The sequence below is a fragment of the Pungitius pungitius genome, chromosome 10, assembly GCF_949316345.1.
Source record: "Pungitius pungitius chromosome 10, fPunPun2.1, whole genome shotgun sequence".
NCBI lineage: Eukaryota > Metazoa > Chordata > Actinopteri > Perciformes > Gasterosteidae > Pungitius > Pungitius pungitius.
The window spans coordinates 5,781,342-5,805,314 of NC_084909.1; the positions used below are offsets into that span (position 1 = coordinate 5,781,342).

The 23,973-nt window shown below is 41.2% G+C and overlaps 2 protein-coding genes across 3 annotated transcripts in view; one reads left to right on the plus strand and one right to left on the minus strand.

The window, feature by feature from the left end:
* LOC119229026 (glypican-6-like) overlaps window positions 1–13,333 on the plus strand; it is a 59,568-nt gene extending 46,235 nt beyond the window's left edge. For both annotated transcript variants that reach the window (XM_037489109.2, XM_037489110.2), the window contains 3 exons: window positions 9,762–9,898; window positions 10,811–10,986; window positions 11,172–13,333. In XM_037489109.2, coding sequence (XP_037345006.2) covers window positions 9,762–9,898; window positions 10,811–10,986; window positions 11,172–11,380 — 522 coding nt within the window. In that variant the 3' untranslated portion in view covers window positions 11,381–13,333. The remainder of the gene's footprint in view (window positions 1–9,761; window positions 9,899–10,810; window positions 10,987–11,171) is intronic.
* Window positions 13,334–13,608: 275 nt separating this feature from the next.
* On the minus strand, window positions 13,609–17,816 carry dct (dopachrome tautomerase). Its single transcript, XM_037489111.2, has 8 exons — window positions 17,271–17,816; window positions 16,851–17,150; window positions 16,243–16,343; window positions 15,468–15,634; window positions 15,158–15,337; window positions 14,939–15,074; window positions 14,652–14,853; window positions 13,609–14,051 (listed from the first exon to the last, which is right to left on the minus strand). The coding sequence occupies exons 1-8, from the start codon at window positions 17,557–17,559 to the stop codon at window positions 13,876–13,878; spliced, it is 1,551 nt and encodes a 516-aa protein (XP_037345008.2). The 5' UTR covers window positions 17,560–17,816; the 3' UTR covers window positions 13,609–13,875.
* Between the last annotated feature and the right edge of the window lie 6,157 nt (window positions 17,817–23,973).

The window sequence follows — 23,973 nt, forward strand, 5'->3', positions numbered from 1 at the left end:
AAACAAATTCAGTTCAGATTAAAGAGGCCCTATTTACTATCCAGAAAATAATACCAAATGTTCTATAAATATATTGTTTTTTATTATTAACTATGACCTTTATTGTTAATTTATGTATTGCACATTGTTGTTAAATCTTTTTATTACCTAGTTTACTCTTGCTAGTTTTGCAGGATTACCAACCCAGCCTTTAAATCCAATGCTCACCTGCTCCTCAATATTTAAATATAATACTTTTTTCCAGTCTTGATGACTGTGACTAGTAACCTGTTAACAAATGAAAGCTCCCCTTTTCACTGTTGAGATCTGATGTCCTCTTCTCCCTCTCCTCCCCCGTCTCTCCCTGTCAACATTTCCGTGGACTGTTGACGTGAGAAACTGTTTTATTGTAAACCAAAGTCATGCTCGAGCTCTTCATCGTGCGTTTAGCAGCAATCTATGGGAGAACAAAGCTGGAGAAGAAGTGGCAGCACGATGGATCACTGCTCACAATTGAATATTTCTTCTCTCGGGCACTCCCGTCTCCCCCTGCAGGGCAATAAACCGCCGTTGTGTGACTGTGTCATTGTTTGAGACACCAGTGATCCGCCCTGGGCTTTTCCCCTCTCTTTGGCTCCAGCCCTCCATGGCTGGATGGTTATGAGTAAGTGTGTGCAGAGTATAGAATAAAAGATGACAATAGGATTTTCAGCAGTGAGGGATGTGAGTGGGTTGCTCAGTGTATCCAGCTGTGTAGCACTTCATAATGTAATAACTCTGCGTGTGTTTCAAATATTGTAACCTTAAGTAAAACCAAATACTCTTTCTTTGCGATGTCCAATAGGAAACACTGAGTAAAAAAAAAAAATGTTTTGGTTTGTGAACTCAGTTGTCAGGACAAAAAAAAAAAACCCACAACCGCTCTAACCCTTTCCCAAAAACCCTGACCCTGACATTATATTTTTGCAAACCAAGAAGATGTCAAGCCACTGAAACATTCTTGTTTTGGATACAGCTTAATGGAAGTAAATTGGGCCTGTCCACAGCTCCTTTCCCCGTGTTGTTCTATCTACTCACTCTTACCCGAGCCATCCAATCATTTGGATTCCAGAGATTCTAACATAAGTGGTACTTCTCCCAAAACGACACAAAAATAAATAGTCTCAAAGTGCGTATGTGGCATGAAAGTTCAGGCATCCTTTGACGGGGGGGGGGGGGGGGGGGGGGGGGGGGGTCGTCCACATATGTACCTCTAAATTTAAATCACCCCTTCAGTAGGAGCTGCTTAATTCCTTATTACTAGAGAAATGTGAAAAACAACCATCGGCAACAGTGTGACAGCTCAACAACGTATCATCCTGTCGATGATACACACCAGTCTGCTTGTGGTCTAAGCCGCACACGTAGATACTCTTCATTTCACATCAGACATGCAAAGACACTGACGTGCTGTGAGAGCATCTTCGTTTCCCCCCCCCCCCCCCCCCCCCCCCCACACACAGCAGTGTCCAAGCATTCACATCAGAATAGCCAACACACATATGTCTACAGGCTCTGAGTCCATGACCCACATAGTTTAAAGGGACAGCGAAGACGTGCTGTGAGGTTTTCTGCTCGGCATCAGTTGTGTAAACAGAGGCTCTTGGTGGAGCTCATGTCGGATATGATGTCGAATGCCGAGAATTGAGTTCTTCACCATTCTTGCTCAAAACAAAAGAAAACATCTGCGTAGACCCCGGACTTCCACCACATGTTGATTTATTGAACAAAATCTGTTTTCAGTACGAAAAAAAGTTTAATTGAATTCTTGAAACTCGCCCAGCACCACTGTTGATGTCTCCTTGAGCAAGGCATTCACAGCACCCTGCTGCCCCAGTGACCCTCACATCAGACCGCCTTGGTTCGGAACAGCTTCCAAATGTCAACGCCGGTGATTGTTTGAGAGTGGAGCAGGACATTCATTAAAAGGGGATTCAACTTTATAGAATGTAGGTGCAAGGCCATTTTGTGTGCGGGTGCGTTTCCACGCAGATGAGTCACACTTAATGCATTCTAATGGGGGGGGGGGGTTGTTCGTACAGTCAAGGAGAGCAGTATTCAGTTACCACAAATTACAAAGTCCACCATAGCAGAAGAATTTTAAGAGAAACTCTAGATTGTTTTCTGTTCATAGTTGTATTACACGCCACACCAAAAAGCCTTGAGCCCAGTTCTCTCCTCGCGGGAGTGGAAACTCTCTGCTTGTGAGAGGGGGAGAGGAGCGGTGCAGATGGATAGAAAACTGGACCCTCCGTGAAAACACACCGTGGTGGCTGTGTCAGGTGGAAGGCCATAATTAAATAATGAGCCTGACAAACAAGCAGAGAAACATATCCATTAGCGGCGCACCTCCTTCCGAGTCCCTGGGTTTCAGCCACACTGGTCACCAAAGGCTTTTAGGACCTTTGGCTTGCACTGACATTAAGACATCACACATGCTGTGTCACAAAAAACATTTATTATCCATAATTCACTGTTGTAACCCACAAAGAGACACCCGTAACGTTGTCTAGGAGACATGCAGCATTAGACAGCAGTAACCTCATGGGTACTAACCTAACAACTCATAGACTTCTTGAATGCTGTAGGTTTTATAACAGAGGAGCTGTAAATGTAGTGCAAAAGTCACCCGTGTTAAAATAACCAGTGCAAAAAAAAGAATGTTTCTAAAACCATTTCTGATGCTCACAATAGATGGTTCAACATTTCCAAACCTTAGTCCTATTATTTTCAACCAACCTAGTCTTAGGTGGTGGAAAATAAATTGCCGTAGGAGCAACTGGAATCTCTATTTTGTCATTCTATCAAACTGATTGAATATTTCTACACCAAAAGGGAAAAGTAAGAAACCTTACAGCAAAGTGCAGCAGAAAACGATTAGGAACAATAACTTGAATAAATATGCTACAAAGAGGAATGGCCGACAGAAAGAAGTCATTCTAGTGTGTCGCTGATAGAAGACGTACATTAAGCCTCTGGTTTTGTATCAATTCCTCATCCTGATTGATGTTTTGGCTGAAAAATGCATAATTTTAAGGCTTCATATTAAAGCAATTGGAAATATCTCTTTTGGTTAAAATATAGATTTCATAGCCCCCAGGATTTAGGAGTTTAATGTAAATGTTAATGTCTGATGTGAAATAGTTTTTTAGTCAATCCAGTTTTACACAAAGTCAGGAACTTAAATCTTAGTAATATTTAGGCTGCTTCCTCCACCTCATCTGCATTTTTGCCTCATTTTTAAAAAATCAATCAGGGAACAAATGGCCTGTAATGGCCTGCACTTATACGTATAACACTTTTCTAGTCTTCCGACCACTTTTAAGCGCTTTAACACTTCATGTCATCATTCACCCATTCACACCATGTCAAATACGTTTGTCTGTAAGGGTGAAAAAAAGTGTTGCATCTGATGTAAGAGACAACAACTCATAACAGTAGGACTTTCATTTTCTCCTTAATCCATTTACGTTTCCCTCTTATCTGATGTTGTTGCGCATAGCGGTTCTGCCACTTTTCATATCTGTCAATACATTAATGAGGCGCATTGGCCTCATTACACTGCTGGCGGCCTGGCTCTCTGGGGGGGGCCGAGGGCAGCGGGGAGGGAGCAGGCCCGCAGAGGACTGCTGTGTTCTCCACAGAGCTTAGCTTCGCTTTAATCATCTCGCTTTCTCAAACTCTTGTCGTGGCCTTGGGGGCGAATCCCCAGCGCAAACTCACGTCCGTCTCGTCAATATTCTGTCAATTTTTCCAACTGCGGGATCGTCGTGTGGTACATTTTGTTCGGCATCATATGACACTTGTAGACACCATGGGACTCAGCAAATGGCTTGAGGCAATATTAATTCAAAGGTGCTGCATTCCCAGTATGTAAACATCACTACATGCACTACAATATATTATTAATACAGTTATTACTGTGCGTGACAATCAGAAAGCTTGCGTTTTTTAAATATTTTTTTGGAATGTGATGTATTTTTGGGAATTCTTTCTCAGTGGAATGATCAAACCTGATCAAATTAGCCTAAAGCAACCAAACTGTTTGGTTTTAATCATGCATCTCTTGTAACAGATTCTTCTATTTTTGGATTTAGCATTATTCTCTCTTTTTTTCCTCTTGAGGTACACAGAGATTAGTTGTCACATTAAATTAAAGACATGATGAATTATTTCTCCTACAAAAGTTGAAAACAAATGTATGCCTCCAGGGTGTCATGGAACTGAGCGGCCCTCTAAAATATGGAATTTGACAGGATGGTGAGACATCACAGATTCGATATATTGTACACACAATTACATCAACACGTCGTACAGTACTGTTTGTAGCAACATTTGCTTTAAAACTTCAGGTATATGCAAGACAGAACCATTCAAAATATTCTTATTGCCTCTATAGTAACTGTGTCTGCTTACCATTAAAATGGATCTCACAGCAGACAGTATTTCCTACTGTCCAAAATCCAGGCTGCAGAATCAAAACAGATGCCAAATAATGGGCAGTTTTTTTTTCAAAAATAGAACTGTACTTTTTGTCAAGTACCCACTGCCAGGAAGCAGCATGACAACAACATCGCATCACTGTCATGACAGTGCTGTCGCCAGGGGATATAAGAAAGATGAAGGTACTGCCAAGGCTGACGCTCTGTCGAGACGGCCCTGTTAAATCAGGTCGTAGTATTCTGCTGTGTCAAATGTATGCCGGGGCGAGATCGGATGTAATCAAGGGAAACAAGGAGGGCGGCTCCAGCTGAGACTGTGAAGAAAGGGCAATGGCCCACAGAATGATGCTAAAAATGGATTTATCATGCACACACGCCGAGTGAAGCCCCGGCAGGCGGAGGACAGAAACCGCGGCTTAAACCGTCACATCCAACTGCAATTTAGTTTCCAAGTGGCGGTGGTGCTGTTTTCTAAACACGATTCGCGGGGCGGTGAACTATTCCCATCCGTGTGAGCGCTGCAAGATAAACAGTTGGGCGACTCTAGCCTCATCCGTTGTGAAGTCACCGAGGAGAAACATACTCTTTCTTTTGCCCTGCGTTGATGGATATTGATTGGTCGGAGCGGCCCACATCCACAGTACACTCTGGTACCTGCTCCGAGGGACACTGAGGGTCACATTTGAGGTGAAGGTTTCCAGACGAGGACAGAAATAAAGACCTCACATACTGACATATTCAAAACATTATCACAGAGGTAATTTACTCGCTGCGCTTCGGGCTAACCGAAGCTATTTCTAAAAGTGCTTCGGTCCAGATGGCAGGAGGTCTTGGTTAAGAGAATCCGTGTTTTATGAGTCGACCCGAACAAATGAAAGGGACTTTGCAGCAGCGATGCATGCAGCTACCTACAGGTGCCCATAGTGCATTCGTCTTTGGGGATTGGCTCCGTCAACAACTTAACTTGATCGAGAATGTGATGAAGAGGCAGAGATATTCTTACTTTGGACCTACTTCTTGTGAGAAAAAAAAAAGAATTCAGCCCTTCTCCAAGTGGTCACCGGTCATGGTGAGACTTTATGGCGTGGCCGCCGCGGTCCTGGTACACAACTCCCTGACCTCTGCAATTGAGACGCAGGAGGAATACTCCATTCATCTCAAATGACAAACTATTTTAACGCAGACACGATGAGCAGTTGCCAGGGAAAATAAGTTAATGGAGGAGTTGTCTGCCTCTTGTGGTCTAGTGGTGATACCTGCTGCCAAGTCTATGATTAGACCGAACATGCACTAATTCAGCTCAGGCTTGCAGCAGAGAGGGGTATGCACACTGACAACACCCCCAGATGATTCCTTAAAAAAAGTGAGTTACTGTTAATTTAACAGGATAGAGGATTATAAGTGTGTAAGTGTGACTCAGAATGCCTCACCTGACTGGCAAAAGGCTTGTGAGGGAGATTTATCAGCTGACAGAACAGCCAGCTGAACACTATCGTTCAACTCGGGCAGCACTGTGAGTGTGATGTGTTTCGAGGATGAACATTTGAGCGGATGTGACCACGTATTTTTTTTTTTTTTTTTAAACGCGGGTAGCTTTTGATCCGAGAATAGGTATTTGAGAACAGCAGCGCTGTTTCCCCCCCCCCTGCGTGTCCGTACACGTAGCTGAAAGGGTGGCTCACCGCTGCCACCTGTTAACGGAAAGCCCCGGAGGATACGACACCTAAGCCTACAACAATATTATCATATCCAAGACAACATCTAGTCACAATATCATCATATTGGTGCATTGCTCTAATCCTACTGTGTGTGCTCTAAATAAGACGGGTGTTAAACACTGTGAGACACATTTGGAGTATCTGTAAACACAGACTGTGAACCAGCTTAAACCATTATCTCATTGATTCGTAGTGTTGTTTTTGGACATGGTATTTCTCTGTCAACATTTCCCCTTGTTTGTCCATTCAAGCTAGCCAATTGCCTTCATACAGCAGGTTAACATTGCACTGTACATGCATTATGTTTGAGTGGCTCCATTGTTCAAAGGAAAGCAAAAGTGGGCCAACGTTTGGATCATGGCACTTTGAGCTATATGAGCTGTGGTACATTACGTTTGAGGGCTGTTTATTGCTCAATTAATCTTCTTTAGCAAGGTTCAGCTGCTGGGTAGACTTCCTGTTTTCTGCTCCGAAGGGGACACACGGAGCACAAAATGAGATAAGAAAATCATACATGACTGATTTCATTACGTTGATGTTTGAATTGATATTAATTAGAAGATGAATCCAATTTTGAGGTAGGAAAAATTACAGCTCATTTCCATTTTGGTACTCGAGGAAAAAAGGATGGAAGCTGACAGATGCTAAACCATGCATGTGATAAGTAGCACACGTCTGTAATATTACAGTTGAAAGAAAGACCCAAAGCTCTTTTGAAGAGGGGTCTAGTTAAAGATCAGGGGCCAGAAACCCTCCCTTTCACTTAGGACAGAAAGACCAACGAGACGAGAGAAACAGCATGGATGCAAGTGTGCTTCATGGTCGATGGTGGCGCATGGAGTCGTGGTGGCTGGGAGCCGCAAGGTTGGCGGTTCAAAACCCGGCCCGCTCCATGTGCCGCGTCGGAGTGTCCCTGAGCAAGACACCTGACCCCCTAATTGCTCCCCAGGCTGAAATGGAACGCATGGGTTAAAATGCAATGTGAGTCGCTTTGGATGAAAGCGTCAGCTAAATGACATGTTATGTAATGTAATGACGGGGAGAATGAAGGAGGAGTTAGCAAAATTGCATCTTTTCTTTGATCTTTTCAAATCTCTCTTTGGTTTATCTAAACACACGTTCTTTTAGCAGATGCATCTTTCCATGTGTTCGGCATCCTGATACATCTCACGATATTCCTCAGAGCTGCATTGTTGTGCAAAAACTTTTAAAGGCTCATCAATTAGTTGCCTCGGTACATTCCTTCCATACACAAGGCTGGTGTGCTTTATTTTGAGATAATCCTACTAAAACCGTCCTGCTGCACACTCAGGGGCACCAAGTGTGGATTGAACCACTACTGAAAACAATCCCCAACAAAAGCACAATTTGCTATTATTTGAGAAACATTTGTTGAAAAACTGCAGCGCTCAGCGGTTAAAAAGGAAGTGTGTGTGGAATGTGACTAAACAGGGCTCATATTGCCATTTAAGATTACTATGAATATTATTTTTTTTAAAAACATTTCCCTTTCACCTCAGGAGATTTCAGTTCATTATTTGTCTTGTTGATACAGATGATTATTATCATGCAATGTGAAAGTTATTTAAATGAAGACATTCAAGGTGTCGTCACTGTGTAATGCCCGTGATTTTGTTATGGCCCGAAAAGACAAAATGTTTCTGTTTGATAGAAACATTTACTCATGATTGTTGAAAGACAAGTTCTGGAGCAAGAAATAAGCTAATAAGTAAGAAGTTAATGAGGACCAGCGTTTGTTTACATAATAAAGAAGGGATTTTAGACCTGATTCTGTGTTCATATTAGTAATTTGTAAGTATATATATGTGTATATGCTTATATATATATTTATGATATCAAGGTGTGATTTTCCTGTTAATACTTCAGATTTCTCTTAGCGCTATTCTATCTATTACATATTTACACAATTACATTCTTCATGTTAGACCACGTGGAGATTCGTGGAATTTTGTGGAATTTTGAAGTTGGACGTGAGAGGAACATCATTCCGCCATCGGTTTTATTTCTTGAATGAGTTTGATCCCAAATTCCTCCGCGTACGTTCAGTCTGGTTGCTTTCATGTGTCTTCCCATTTCTCAAAGACATAGTGCCATCTAGTGTGCACCTCAGCCGGTTGCATACTGCCGGTTGCAGGTGTACTTGCTATTCATGAGCAATGGCCATTGAAGTGAGAGGGAGGCTTCTCCCAGAAGAACATTCATTATTGGGTGAAAAATCTACACCTTTCCTCTTCTTCCTCGGAGCCTACTCCATACATTTTATGTATTTTGGTTTCACCTCACACTTTTATCTGTAACCCAGTGGATTGCTTTCAATTATCCGTCTCAGCCGAGAGGAGTCGGAGTTGAAGTAGGAAACACTCCTCAGTCTGCACAACGGAAAATGTTTGAATAAAAGTTGTAGCCGTTAAGACGTCTTTATAAATAAATAAACGTCTATTTCCAGTCATGTCCTTCCCGGTTTGTTTCACACTTTTTTTCTGGACAGTTTTTTTTTTGCGAGCAGATCCTGTGAAAAAAAAAAAAAAAAGAGAAGAAGAAGGTGAATCTCTCCCTTGTTAAAGTAAACTTAATGTGTGAGGTTTAGTCAAACATTTCCAGTCAATCTCCTGCATTGAGTGCAGCCCTGACCCTCTGGGCAGCATCAGAGCCGCTGAAGTGCTTTGGCATCAGTGTGACAGGATTAACACATCAAAAGCAGAGTCGGGGCCTACAGCAGCGTCACACAGGCAGTACAGCACCTTTCATGTTCTGCTCAGGTTCACTACAATTTCACGTAAGCCAGCAGCAAGTCAGACAGAAACAGATAATGGGCCGACCTGCTGCTATCACGCTTTCCCTCGGCTTCGCTGAAATATGTCAAATTCTGTGTTTGATGAAAGATTGGAGTTCAACAGGCTCAAGTCAGGAAACGATATCTGACTGTGTCACATGGCTGGGATGCAAAGGAGCATTTAAGTCTGACATTCAAGCTGAAATTATTGCTGCAAGCCTGCATGGTTTCACTTTTCATGATGCAAACATTCGATATTCCACGTGGAAGGAAAATTAAACCCAAATAATCTTTGGGAAGTTGAGATGTCTCAGGGTTATATCCCAAGATGTATAATCCTTTTGATAAGATGCGGCAATAAGCGACGGTGGGGCAGTTTTATAATGAGTTCACAAATGAGATGTATCATGGGTAACAGAGAGTTTATAAAAAAAATCAAGCTCAGTTACCATTTATCATATACGGTGTTATGGTGTATATATATGAATATATACAGTAGATGTATACATAGGACATACGGATTGTTGCAATCATTTGAAGGCTTCAGCATAATTAGGGGAGTAGCTGTCTGTTATCACCTTGCAAAAGAAAAGGCATTGGTCCTTTTATTTATTTATTTGCTCTTGATAAAAAAACGCTTTATTAACAAATTGTGTTGTCTCTTATATTTCCTTCCATATGTGTTTATCATTTTCCACTTTAACTCTCACGGCTGCATCGGCCATATTGGAACACGGACCTGATTTCTTTACATAGCCCCCCCATGTAACAACCCCTGTCGTTGCTTAGGTGGTCGACATAAAAGAGAAACTGAAGCTTTCAAAGAGGTTTTGGTCCAACCTGCCTGAGGCCATGTGTGTGGAGGACAGAGTGACCGCTGGAAATGCCAGTGAGGAGGACTGCTGGAACGGACACACCAAGGGCAGGTGGGTGCACCGGGGGCCCAAGGGCCCAGGGCAGACCAACACAACGAGTCTCGATGGAGACCAAAGTCTGTTCAACTCGACTAATCCTAATCAGTCTAATCCTAGAATAAAGGACCAGATTAGAGCTCGACCGTGCAAAAGGCTTGGCACACTTTTATTTGTCAACTAAAGAAAATGAGGTTGTCTCTTAGATACAACAGTTCATCCTGATTACAATGCATTACACTTTTTTCATGTGAAATGTTTCATTTTTGAAGATTTGAATTTTGCAACATTTGTGCGTCCCTGAAAATCTTATTTCATTTTCAGGGAAAATATTTGTGCTCCAAATGCCGGCCGCCATGGCTGAGGTCAAAGTTAAATGATTTTTGCAACTTTTTATCACACCATGTGTTAAATGTGATGTAAAGTCTGATGTACACAGCATTTGTGTTTTAAATACTATGAATAACATAGAATAAGCTGATTATTTCACCCTTTTATTGGTATTGCATGTGGGGGCTGCTGCCATTTTTCTGTGGGTGAAATGTTAACTCCTTCAGAGGTCCCCAGCTGAGTGACCCGGGCTTATGGGAAACAAACGCTGTTGTGTGTGAAGGTATATGCAATGGCCTCACATGTCGGCCGGCGGCTTGTTTATCAGACAGGAATGCAGGCAGCTGACATGGTTTCCCTGGGAAAATAGACCCCAAATATGTCAGATTATTACTTAATAGGTTTAACGGATTGGGTCAAGTTCTGGTGTTACTGTTATTACCTCAAAGAGCAATTCTGACGTGCTGTATGATGAATAGCTGTCATAAAACAAGAAAATATTTGTTTCTTTTTCATTAATAACAAGATTTGTTATCCTTTTAAGATTCTTCTTCAAGACATATAGTTCATCTACTTTATTATATATTTGACCTAAAGGTACTTTCCTGAAGTTCAAAAGGATGGACTGACCCACCAGGTGAACAACCCCGAGGTGGGCGTGGACATCACCCGCCCAGACACGCAAATCCGCCAGCAGATCATGGCTCTGAGGGTGATGACCAACAAGCTGAAAAACGCCTACAACGGCAACGATATCTACTTTCAAGACTCAAGTAAGCAAATTTCCATTTTCCATGTGCACCCATGTGACACATGCTACTTTTATGAAAAGGAAAGCTCTTGAGAGAAACATCTGGTTGAGTGCTCCACCATGTGCACCATCATCACACATACACCATTGCCATTTTATACACATAAAAAAAAAAAAAAAAGGTTTGGCTTGTGTTCTGCGTGGCAGGTGACGAGGGCAGCAGCTCGGGCAGCGGCAGCGGCAGCACAGAGGTCGGCCCCACTGACATGGACGTCGCCGCCGCCACCGAGGCCCCGGTGGTGGAGGCCGACCGCAGCGGGCCTGTGGACGACTCGGCCCGGCTCAGCGCACCCTCCGTAGCCCTGACAACCATCCTGGCCCTCTCCGCCCTGGCTCTCCACCGGCAATGGAGATAATGTCGAAGGAACCGGGGCGAAAATGGACAGGCTGGGGTCTTCTTTTTCTTTTCTTTTTTTGTTGCTGTTTTTGTAATCAGGCAGATCGAAGCTACAGTCAACCAAATAGGAAATAGGCTGCCAGTCTGGAAGCGAAGGGAGTCTGCTCTGAAGAAGAGAAGTCGCATCATGACAACCCACTTTTCCAAAGATCCTTGGACTTGACATTTTAGGGCATCACTTCACCACCTGTCACTGATGCCAACCCCCAGCAAACTGCTTCAGAGATTTCTTGCACATATGGCAGGTATTAATGTTGGTCTCAATGTGGAAATATATAACACGCACTTTTTTATTTTTATGCCAAAATTGTCTTGTGATGGAAAATGTTGAGAATGTTGTCATTTGATGTACCTAAAAGAGGCCGAAGAAGTGTAATATTTGGTTTATATTATGTTTTGAAACAAACACAAGGGACAATGGCGGACAATCTGGAACATGTGGTTTCCACCTTTTTGGATTGAATCCTTGTTCCGTTGCCATTAAACAATGTGCCAATTATTGATTTTTTTCTGTTTTTGATCAGATTTAACAACTAAATCATGTTGCTTCATATTCAATTTCTCAGCAATTTCAAGGTCAAAGGATACATTTTTCACAGTTAAAAGGGATCATTTTGCTTTTTTTCATACTAATTTTCCTTGCAAAAAATGTATCATCTGCACAACATTATCATATCTCAAGCTGGTTCCTCAAGCTTGGCGTCAGGAGTTAACAGCCTCAACAGAACTAATGTGGAGCAATAGAGAGTCATTTCATCATAGTGAAGCTGCTTCTGCAGTGTTGTGGGGTGGGGTGCATGTCCCAGTGTGTAATTAATGAATTGATGTCTGAGAGGGCTTGACAAAATATAATCCTCTCTAACATATATGTTTTCATTAATCAATAATAAATTTGTTTTAAGGTCTTACCAGCACTCATGACCTGCAAGCAAAGTCCATCAATAGAGAATTAATCAAAATAACCATTCATAAAAGATGTGTAAAACATTTCTGCTGACATTAATACGCTTTGTAAAGGCGCAGTAATTGAAAATCTTATAAATGTGTAAATGGACTTTGCAGCGTAAGAAGCACACTTTTTCAATACAGAATCACCATCACAGAAGACTGTTGACTGCTGTTTTAATCATATTAATTTCCTATCATTGGGGCCTCGGACGTTTTATTCTGAATCCTCAGTATTTTAACAACATTACGTATTTTCAAAAAATACTGGATTTGCATACACAAACAAGAAAATGTGCCCCGTTTGCATGTATGATTAATTATGCAAAGCCTATCCTGCAACTGCTATCAAAGTTTGGATTGTATAACTATTACAATTAATTGTAGTGTTTAAAAAGGAACAAAACTGAAACACTGTCACCAGGACTCTTATGTTAAGTGTTGCTATTTCTGTAAACGCATTACTACAGGTATTCAAAGTGTGGGGGGAATTATTAGGACAGGAAGTTGCAAACGGCACACAGTGGTGTCAGGAAATGCAAAGCTAGGCCCCCTCGACGTATCTGCAAAGCTTGGATGGTTGTGTCTGACTGGGAGCCGACCACCGTCACCTGTGAAATGAGAATCTGTGGAGACTGGACAGGCCTGAATGCTTCGGTGAAGCTCCTCAGTAGAGCGCACTTACAGAGAATGTGAGAGGCCTGGCACTACTGAGGAGGGAGGGGGAGGGGGGGGGGAAATCCTTTATGTACGCCCACTGTTCTCTGAGAGCCCGCCAGCTCCATAACAACAGGCCTAAGCTCACACATTCAGTGTTTTGCCCTTTGCAGTATACACCAGTGGATACTCGCTTTTCTTTATATATTTATGTTTTGCATACACATTGTACGGACAGAAAAAATAGAAATATGTCATGGGTATCATTTAAAAGGATTCTTTATTATGAATACTGATCTAACAGGATGCTCTTTTTATGTTTTGTATCATTCAACTTTTAATGGTAATATTTTTGCAATAAAATATTTAAAAATGGAAGGTCTGGTGAGACAAATTATCTGAAATGTATAGGGAGAAGGAAAGGTTATGAATCCACTTTTTTTAACAATGTATTTCTGTACAAAGTCAAATCCTAACGAGGAGAGGTATATAACAAGTTAAGCAAATATGCCTTACTGTTTCCAGTGCAATTGAGATGATTGCATTGTTTTGTTACTGTTATTGAGAATAAATATTTATTGAAAAATTCCAATTAAACTGTATTGCATATTTGTTTAGATAAATTCACACAAAATGTAAACGGGACCAATGATTTTTTCAGCAAAACTAAACGGAATGTTAGTAAACCAGTAGAAGTATACATTAATTGTTAATGATCTTGGGACATTACTATTAATATATTCTAATTAAATTTGTTTTATACGTTTTTCTGATGCGTGACAATATGGCCCACAGATGGCTATTCCATCTCCCTCAGGTAAGTATTTAGACACTTTGGAGAACAAGTCAAATCTAGGCTTCCTCTGTGTACTTTCTCTTTGTAAAGTCTGCTTTTATCAGGGGTTCGAAGCCTCTGTTTCTTCGTTGACGCAGGTAGAGCACAAAAACAAGGAGAAGCACCAAGAGACCAATGAAGACCCCCCCCACAGTGGAGCCCAGCACAAACACAGGCGGCTCTCCGTCAGCGTCTGTAAAGATGAAGCACAGGTGGAGAGATACTTTATTTCCAGCAAAAGATATTAACAAAATAAAAAAATCCGTCATTTGTGACAAAATGAGATGTTATAGTGTGGATTTGATTCTAATTTGAAGGCCCAGGTGTGCATTTGTGGCATTTTAAAATGTCGAACCACCCAAAAATAGAGGTCGAGCCATTAGTAGGACAAGCTGAAACCACTACAGGGGAAATGCAGGGTGGTTATAGTATTACCAGGATGTAATTCATTCATAAGACAGATAGCCTTGTACAGGTGACAAAAAACAAACTTTTTTTGTTAATCATTCAAAAGCTTAAACTGCGAGAGCAAAAAGACATTAATTTCCCCTTGTAGTCCATGAGATTCAAGTGACAGTTAAAGATTTTGCTCAGATTAAACTTGTGGCCAAAAATAGTAATAAGTGAACTTTAGATGTTCTGTTTTTGTTTCTTTTTCCAGAGACGGTTTTTCCTGTTTACATCCGTTATGCCAAGCTAAGCTAAGACAACCTCACATCCACTATTCAAATATGGCAGTGGAGTTATATTTCCATAATAAAACTCTAAACTCATTATTTAATCACATGCTTACCCTCCAGGGAAATGGCGTAAGAGTATCCCAGCTGCTCCGATGTAACATATATCTCCTCGTTGGTGATGGGAGGGAAGAAGGGAACCATGTTGTAGTCCCTGTTATGCCCGATGGGGGCCATCTCATCTGGGAAAGTGGCACTGGACGGAGGAAAACGTTTCATCCACTCGTCAAAGATCGCATCGGTGAAAGCATGGAGCACCTGCGGGACAAAAACACCGGGATTTAACCCACAGCAACTCCACTGCTGAGCAGCAACTGAGAGTGACGCGAACTCCGACCCTGACCAGAAAGATGGGGTCGTTGGCCGCTGAGTGAGACAAAGCGCTGGTTCCATTGAGCAGGGAGTGGACGAGGTTGTGAAGGTTACTGACGGATTCGTCCAGTTCTCCATCTGGCCTTTCGTACCCCTCGAGAGCATTTCTGTTGGTGACAAAGTGTGTTGAACAGCAGTTGGGGTGGTAAGCCACAGGTGTACGTTTCGTAGGGTCACAGCGCCGTCGTACCTGAAACTAAAGGAGGAGTTGGTGAAGTACGGGGGGCTGTCGAAGTCTCGGATTCCAAGGCAGCTTCTGACGTCGGTCATGGTGGGCAGCGACGCGTTTCCTGCCCCCATTACCCCCCTCTGAATGAAACCTTCTCCGCTGCCGTTACAAAGAGTCACCAGGCGATTGTACTCATCCAAACTGGAAAAATGAATGAAATGTAACATGTAACAATGTAAAATTGTAGTTTTCTACCAATCAATCAATTTCTTCGTAATCTAAACAATAATGATTTGGTCTGTCTCTCCTCCGATCAGTGTCTTGTGCTGACCTGTCACATACCACCCCCCATCTGGAGAATCTGGACTGGTTGCTGATGAGGGACGGGTTGTCTGGGTTTTGGCCCCCGAGCAGAGAGTCGGTACAAACATCACACTCCCTTTGCCCGGTGGCAAAGTTCCAGTATGGGATCGCAAAGTTCTCATTGCCAGTCAATCGCTGCAAGGAATAGAAGCAATTTATTGGTATAAGTAGACATTATTTTAATCAACATGGAATTAAGATGGCTATTATATGAGCACTGATTGCTGTTAAAGAATTGTGATTTCTTCAGTTTGGATACGGACACAGATCTTCACGTCAACTCATTTTTCCATAGATTCCCTGTCTCGCTGCAATTTTAAAAACATTTTGGACCAATATTTTATGTCCTCAAAATCTTTTACATCCATTCAAGCATGAATCTTAATGGAAGGGCTGTATGTGCCATAATAAAAAGTAATTTGGGGGGCAGATTACTTTCAAATGCCTTTTCAGAATGTATGTAAGATCTAATTGATGGATAAACTGGTTAAATAGTTTGGGGAAATAACATGTCTTGTGTCGCCGTGGCCTGGAAATACCTTCCTAGCTCTCTTTGTGTAAACTACAATTGCAGATTCTGAAAAGCAAATATTTGAATACACAATGAAATAAGAAACGGCATTTCACAGTGACAACTGCTTGGCTGAGCCAAAAACGACCAACTTGTGCAGTATTTGTGATCCCATCTGGTCATACAAAAAAACAATTAGTTAAAGCGTATGTTTTTAGGATATTGCACATACCTGTAACTCTCTTTCCAGGCTGAGGAGGTGATATCTGTGCCAGGTGATGAATGCTGGTCCTTTGTGTGAGAAATCAATTGCTTTGAACGGACGACCGGGACCTGCAGGAAAAAAAACATCATGAAGCGATAATGGGCCTGTTGCACACTAATACATGAAAAACAAACAGGGGTATAATTTAATCAGGATATGATTAAAAAACAATTCATTGAATTTTTTCAGAATAATTACATTTTAATATCACAGTCAAAAAAAATCCTAACAATATTTACTGCCCCACTGAAATTAATTGTTTTATGTTTACCAAAAATACAATGCATGTAGCACGTTTTCTTATTCCAAAGCTGTATTGCTTTGATAATGTTGAGAAACGCAGCAACCATGTCCTTTCAAATGCTCATGATCAACAAAAATACATGTTTAAAAAAACTCAAAAATTTTAATGAAATGATTATACCTCAAATACATGTGGTCAAAAGCATTATGGATTAGGTCTACAAATAGTATGCACTGCTATTATTTACAAATGTCTGGAGCAATTTGAAAATCAACCACATGAACAGTTCCAATAGCTTTTATCCCACGGAGAGGCGGCCTCGCTGATTTACCCAGAAGAGTGTCTCGGACTGAGTAGTAATGTTGCCACACAAAGAAGTCGTAAATGGAGATGTTGGTGAACTGGGGCTCAGTTCCATTTGGTCCCAGTAGTCCCAGCCAATGCTGGGTGGCGATGACGTAGTCTGGTTGGGTGGTGTTCTTGGACAGTTCCAAGACATTGAGGAACTCCTGCAGCTCTCCGGCGGTCAGCGAGTGGATGTTTTTTCGCTGCACGGGGGCTTTCCTCTGGTCACAGTTTAAGCCCGTCCAGCCAAATTTGCACTGACCACAGTCATAACCAGCAAAGTTCCCTGAAACACGGAGCGGCAGCATGTTGATGCATCAACTCAATGTTCGCCGACGTCGTCGACGCTTTTCCAGCTTTGCCAATCAAACAGTTTGAATGTTCAACAAAAGCGCACGTGACTCACCGGTGCATCTGCAGGTCTGATTGAAGAACTTGGTGGGCCACCTCTCCCTGTCGTCCACGTTCCTCAGTCTGTACGGCCCTCCCCAGGGTTTGCCGTCGACTCGAACGGCCGAGCAGTTCCCCCTCCCCGACAGGGAGCCGCACACGTTGGCCGGATCGGGGCCGAGAGCCGGGCAGCACTGCTTGGACACGATTCCCTCGACCGTGCAGCACACGCGAGGGAATTGAGCCCCCGCAGGCTCAGACCACAGGATCAAAAGAACAAGACCAAAGCACAGAGCGTTCATCATATTTCACCTGTTTGCTCTCCTCCGGTTAGTGGTGGTAAATCAGTCCGCAGATCAACTTTCAGCAGGTAAAAAACTGACGATTAGTTCCCCCCCGAGGAGTGTGGAATCTCGGTGAGCAACGGTTCCCCGGCTGTGTATCTTTAAATTAGATTCACCGATAGTCTTAACATCTGTGGAAACAACAGTTAAAGGGTGACTTATGTTGTGTTTCAGTTGGTTACACGCACATTAAGAGCGCCTCTAACTTGTGTTCCTGCTTTTGTAGAGCCGGGGAGGATTAAACCGTGGGTCTTGTGATCGTCACCTGACAGCAGAGCTGGGAGCTGCAAGATCTGCATGAATACCAAGGAACTGCCACAGGGGATTTGGAGACACTTTGTAAGATTGCATCTGGTTCATTACTTTTCCCAAGAAACAGAGACAGGCACATTTGTGGCGTCCTTGAAGCAGACGGTATAGCCACGTGAGAAGTCTAATACAAAATACATGACACATTGATTTGTGAACACGGGCAATTCAGGGATATTTCTAATGTAACATTTGAAATTGTCTTAGAAAACAATTTGCTAACTTGTTGAGTCATTTTCAGCTTCTGTGATGAAAGGACTGTTTGGAAAAAAGACACATTTGATCCAGAGCCCCTTCTGTAAATCTGTTATATATATTCGGAGGAGGGATCAATCACTCCAATCCAGCCAGAAGGTGCAGTTCGGGGGGTTTTGGAGCTTTTTATATTAGTGGGACTCTTATCATCTCTTTGTTTATGTGAGAGAGAGCATTTTACCCGCTGAACCATTCATTTTTACAAAATATGATTTAAAGATATTTCAAATTTTGTAACTATGATTTAAGTGAATATTTGTTATTATTTTTACATTGTAAAAACATTCTTACATGCTTACTAAAACAATGGCGGACATAGTCTGAAGGAATAAATCTGGTGAATATTTGATATAATCAAACTATAAATAATTATACAAATTGTATACTATTGGCACTGACATCCAGGTTATAGGGCATGAAAAAATGAAAGTCAGACAAGTTGACAAGCAGACAAGGTTGCTTTAGGTGGTTAGTGGGTTTCTTTAAAGAATTCTAGGAAAATTATTTTCTGAGAGGGGGTATTGCTTTCTAATTACCAACAATAAAGCCATTTAGGTCAATTCCATCACTTCACTCATATACTTTAGTCACTTGTGACTAAAACGAAGTCAATCACCCGGTCATGCGTTTTCTTAAGAAGTCATGGTGAAGTGATATTATTTGTTTTTTCACGGGCATGAATGAAGATAATTCATCTTGAGTTGAAGCGCTCTTTGTTCAGAAGCAGGAGTCACACAACCATCGAGGACGCTTGATGATGGTTGGAGCTCATGATTGCTGCGTCTCTTTGTCTTGACACTCTTGGTGCATTCCGGTGGGCTGACATGTGACTGCTAACAGCTAGAGAACCGTTATGAAGTGCTTTTCAAGGAGCTTCACTATGGTAATGAAAGCTATCAATTCATAAGTGATGTGTATCATGAATGAGGCAAGATTAAGTGATGTAAAAACATTTGGATAAGTGTTCCATTCTGATCCCTCACTGCTCTCAATTCTTCATATGTGTAAAATATTTCTATATAGTCCACGGCCTCATTAGATCCTATATATATTCATACAATTGCGCTTTAAGTACATGAAAATGAAAATTGAGGTTTTTTATGATAATAAAAAAAATGTGAATCTTTGTGACTTTAATAAAAAATAACCATACAATTATTTTGGCAGTCAATATCACACCAGAAAAGGGTCAGATTTCAAATCAGAGTCCAAATCGCCCTTAAAGTCTGATAAAAAAAGATAAAAATGACACCAGCTTCTGAGAAAACTCATGTGTGACCACTCAGTCTTTTGCGGTCCATGTTGGGTTCACTGAACTCAACAGGATTAGTGAGCTGAATTCCTGGAAGAAGGCAGACGGAAGGCCTCTATAGAAACAATTACACATTTATGTCCATGAAAGAGAATATGTGCGTTTGTGAGCGAGAGAAAAAAAGTAATTAGACTTATGGTGTATGTGATTCCAACACATTTACTGACTTGACTTATTCATCACAGTCATGGCTTGTCAGCCTTTGGAAAATTGGATGTTTTGCATGCAAAATGCATAATCCATAAACAGAATTAAAGACCAGATTAAATCAAATGCAATGAAGTGGAAAGAAGACATAAATGCTTAAAGGGCTAAACTCATTGAGGATAATGAAAAAGGAAACAGTGTGCACACAGTGAGCTCCTTCAGTGCAATCTCTGTTAAATACTGCAATCATGCAGTTTCTGAGAGTCTAAAGAAAACTATAATTAAGTTTAAGTTTCTTATATTTGAGAAGATGCACACTTGAAGAAAATATATATTAGCATTTGATAATTATTTATTATGAATTGTTAATTGAGAATAGAAAACTGTATTGGAAATATATAGCATAGCCAATTGTTTGTTTTTCATTAAATAGCCTAATCCTGTAAGATTACGTAGCACAGTCATTGATTTAAACAAGTAAGAACCAGAAATCTGATCGACCCTCAACGTCGCTGCTGTGTGAACTCCTGAGTTGTTTAAAATCCATATTGTGTTCAGGTATTTGAACAGAATGATCCTTATTCTTATAAATACTTATCTTCCATTATTATTTTAGCTGGCAGTTGGACATTTTTTCGAACCAAAGCTAACTTCTTAAAAGATGTGTAAATAAACAGAATCCATTATTCTTACTGAAACACAGGATGGAGCCAGAGAGCCACGAAGAAACAGGCTTCCACACATAATTCCATGCTGTCTGAATGACAAACAGATTTTATATAAATGGAAAATGGGCCTAGATTTAAAATTATTTTTTATTTGCAAAATGTTGTTGATTCGTCAGAACGGCGAATAAATAACTATCTGTATATTTATCCGCGGCTATTTTGAGTGAACAACATTGAGGAATATATTTCTTAAACCATACAAAGGAGTAGCGGTAAGTGCAGATTTTGATTTGCATCCATTATTTGTGATAAAACTCAGTGCGTCTTTTCGTTCTCCTTCACAGATGTGCATAATAGTCCGTGTGGAGTTCTTCTTCACAGATGTGCATAATAACCCAGAAAGCATCTTTGAAGCAGGACAAACAACACCGTTTGTTCACAGCCTTTCCCCACAGAGGGAAGTGATCATTCATTTGTGAAATGATCTCCTTGTTACCATGTCGATGAAGAAATGCCTGCATTTTCTTGACAGCGCTGTGAATGTTGCACTTATCAACCCCTCTCTGCATACACTTTAAAGGAATATGTGTTACGTAAATAAAAGGCCTTTTGTTTTTCTAATTGAAACCACTTCAGTGACATTTGTGAAGAACAGTAGCTCAATGTCCTAATAACTGGTGACAACAGATTCACATGTTTTCCCTGTTTTATTTGGTCCTCTTTCCTTAATGATGTAATTTGGAGAGCCACTCGGCACCCGCTGCTGGGCTTTTAGGTGTCTTTTCCATATTCATATAAGCTTTCTTTTTTAAATGAGCATTTAATTTAATTCCTTTTTCAAATAAAATGTTTAAAAACAAGTACAAAGATGGATAGCTGATTGCAAAATGTTGCTGTTTGGACATTTCTAGCATAAAACCTCACATACAGATAATCAATTTATATAAAACAAACAGAAATTATGAAAGGTTTTATAATAAGAGCTGCCTACAGGTCATTATTATAAGTTGACAATAACCTCTAACAATTATGATGTAGCTTGCCCAACACTTATCATTTCTCTCCCGTACTGACCATTTTCTTCCCTGGTGAAATGAAATCCACTTTGTACGATTTTCACTTACTTACTTACATTTCCCCTGCTTGTATTTAAAAACAACATTCATTAAATCTCCTCAAAGTCTCCTCTCATTTCTCGTTATATATTTTGTCCTTTTTCTACAAAAAGACAGAACAAATGTCAAGAAGAAGAATATATTTAGAGAGTGTGTCATGCAAATATTGACAGTAGTTGTGTTAGCTGTTGTATGGTATTATGAAGATATCTTTTGGTGAGACAGAGTGATACAGTTGAGAAAGAGGATGCAGTGACTGCAGACCATAGCAGGGGGGCAGTGTTGCTGTTTCTGGTGGCACCGGTGCACCAGAAGGACTGGCCCCAACAGTTTGCATTTCCTTCAGGATGCTCCAAGAAATATACCATGAAATAGACTAGTATTGGACATCTTTGTACTTTAACTGTCACCATTTCAAATATAAAGCGTGCCAAGCAGTGACTGACAGTATATACAGTGGGTTGGGTGGTATGCAGTCAAATGAAATGACTAGCCTGCATGGAGTTTTAATCCTCTTTAAGACTCCTATCCATCGGCAAACTAATATCTAGAGGCCACATATTCCTCTGCACTAGTTTTTTTTTCTTGTATAACCCAGTTTTCTTGCAAACTGATATAGATGATTCACTGGAAAATAAGATTAAGAGTTGTGCTGCAAAACATGCTTGAGGTCAAATTATTTGGGAGATTCCAATGATATACTCATTATGCTATAAAGCCATTTCAAGGACGAGCAGCATGAAGAACTGTGTTGTCGAGTAATTGCCCATGAAGGTCAACATGCGTTCAAATTGATGAAGATGCTATCCATTTTCCTCAGTAGGAAGTGCACAGTCTATGGGAAACCTATAATGCTCATTACATGCATTAAATGAGTCTGTCCCAATTACTAATCAGTCTCATGTACCATTAGAGATGGATATTAGAAGTACAAAACAGACCCGTGGGCTTTATTCTCTCGGAGTTCAGTACAGTTTCCTTTAACAGTAGTGTTGGCATTTTGGAAAATTCAAACCCACCGTCCTCAAAAACTTTTTTTTCGAATATAATAATATTCCAAAGACGAAGGTTTCACCTATTATCACTTAAGCTAAAATCTCTGAAATTGTGTCACACTAAAGAACTATTGTTTGCGGAAAAAAACCTAGCAGTGGGATACTTTTGTGTTCACAAGCAACGACAAAAAAACTAACCATTTTGCTTTAAAAAAAAAGAAAAAGAAAACTACACTGTTTATTTTGCTATGCCCCAATCAGAATATTGGCTAGACCCTTCAGTGATTCTTTCTTCAGTGATTCCCGCCCACCTCTCTGGCAGCTTACCGATTTACATTTGAGCATAATGCAAGCATTAGAGGAGGCACAAGGCAGGCCTGATAAGTTACAAAGTGCTCCAGGGGTAAACCTCGTAAGAGAGGGTTTGGAGTTATTTACAGCGTTCAAATCCTTCAAAAATTCATGTCTGGAAGATGAGATTGGTTTTGCAGTTGATGCTTTGCACACAAAGCAAACACAATACACATGGAGGTTGTTTAGCTGTAAATGACCGGATGACATTAATTCTAATTGACTGATCTCATCCCATGCTTAGGACCAGTGTGTACGATACTGCTCAGGACATAAGGGTCCTGTCAAGGCACAATGTTGTGCACAAAGCCCAAAAAAAACAACCAGAAACACAGCGATTGGCTTAAGAAATGAGAAACACAGAGAACTAAAAATGGTTTCAAATGCAATTTAATTTCAATGAAGCAATACTTAAGTTGTATGGCATTTTCTATTCAAAGATGTGTTTTGATTGTGCAATTCTCACAATAAGAGTGCTCAGAAATTGCAAAGCCATTACAAAGGAGGTTAAAGGCAATGGAATTCTTTCTTATCACAAATGCTTTCTGTACAGTTGTTCCATTTGAAATGCATTTAATTGCAAATAGAAAAGAAGAGAGAGAAAGCCAACAATGCGAGGGGTCTGAAGCATTTTTCTCGTCTGCTTTGAGTGAGCGTATTCAAATCTGAGCAGGCAGACAATAAAGGAAAGGAATCGTGCTCTGAATAGCCTCTCTCTCTCTCCCTCTCTCTCTCCCTCTCCCTCTCCCTCTCCCTCTCTCTCTCTCCTTTTCATTCCCCGGCCAATTCTCAGCCTTCCTCTTCTCTGCCGTTAAGGGCGGGCTTTCCCCTCACAGCTCAAACTCCCTCCAAAGAACAACACATCCACCTGATTGCAGGAGTTGCACGCATGTAAATCACTTTTCACTGTGCCCCTCTGTAAGGGGGCCATTTTCCTCCCGTTGGAGCGCCGTCCATGACAATCTGCCGGATGTGTTCTGGAGTCCATGTGGCGCTCACCCACTTGTTCGACAGGGGATGCTGCCTCTTGCTCCTTGTCTTCTAAAGCCACGGCCAAGCCTTGACCCGGGATCCCTCTCCCCGCTCGTTCCATTGAGGGGAGGAGTGTGAGGGGATCACGGGGCACAAAGTGCTTGAAGCCTGGGTCTTTGTTGGGCCAAGCAGGGAGAGAACACCCCTGGCAGATATGCTGACAATCTCATGGGAGCAAGAGAAGAAGTTAA

Coding starts and splice junctions, on each gene's coding strand:
- dct (XM_037489111.2), bottom strand. CDS start 17,559: ATGATGAACGCTCTGTGCTTTGGTCTTGTTCTTTTGATCCTGTGGTCT. Junction 15,075..15,157: donor AACTCCTCCTTTAGTTTCAG/GTACGACGGCGC, acceptor TGTCACCAACAG/AAATGCTCTCGAGGGGTACG. Junction 14,854..14,938: donor CCAACGACCCCATCTTTCTG/GTCAGGGTCGGA, acceptor TTTGTCCCGCAG/GTGCTCCATGCTTTCACCGA.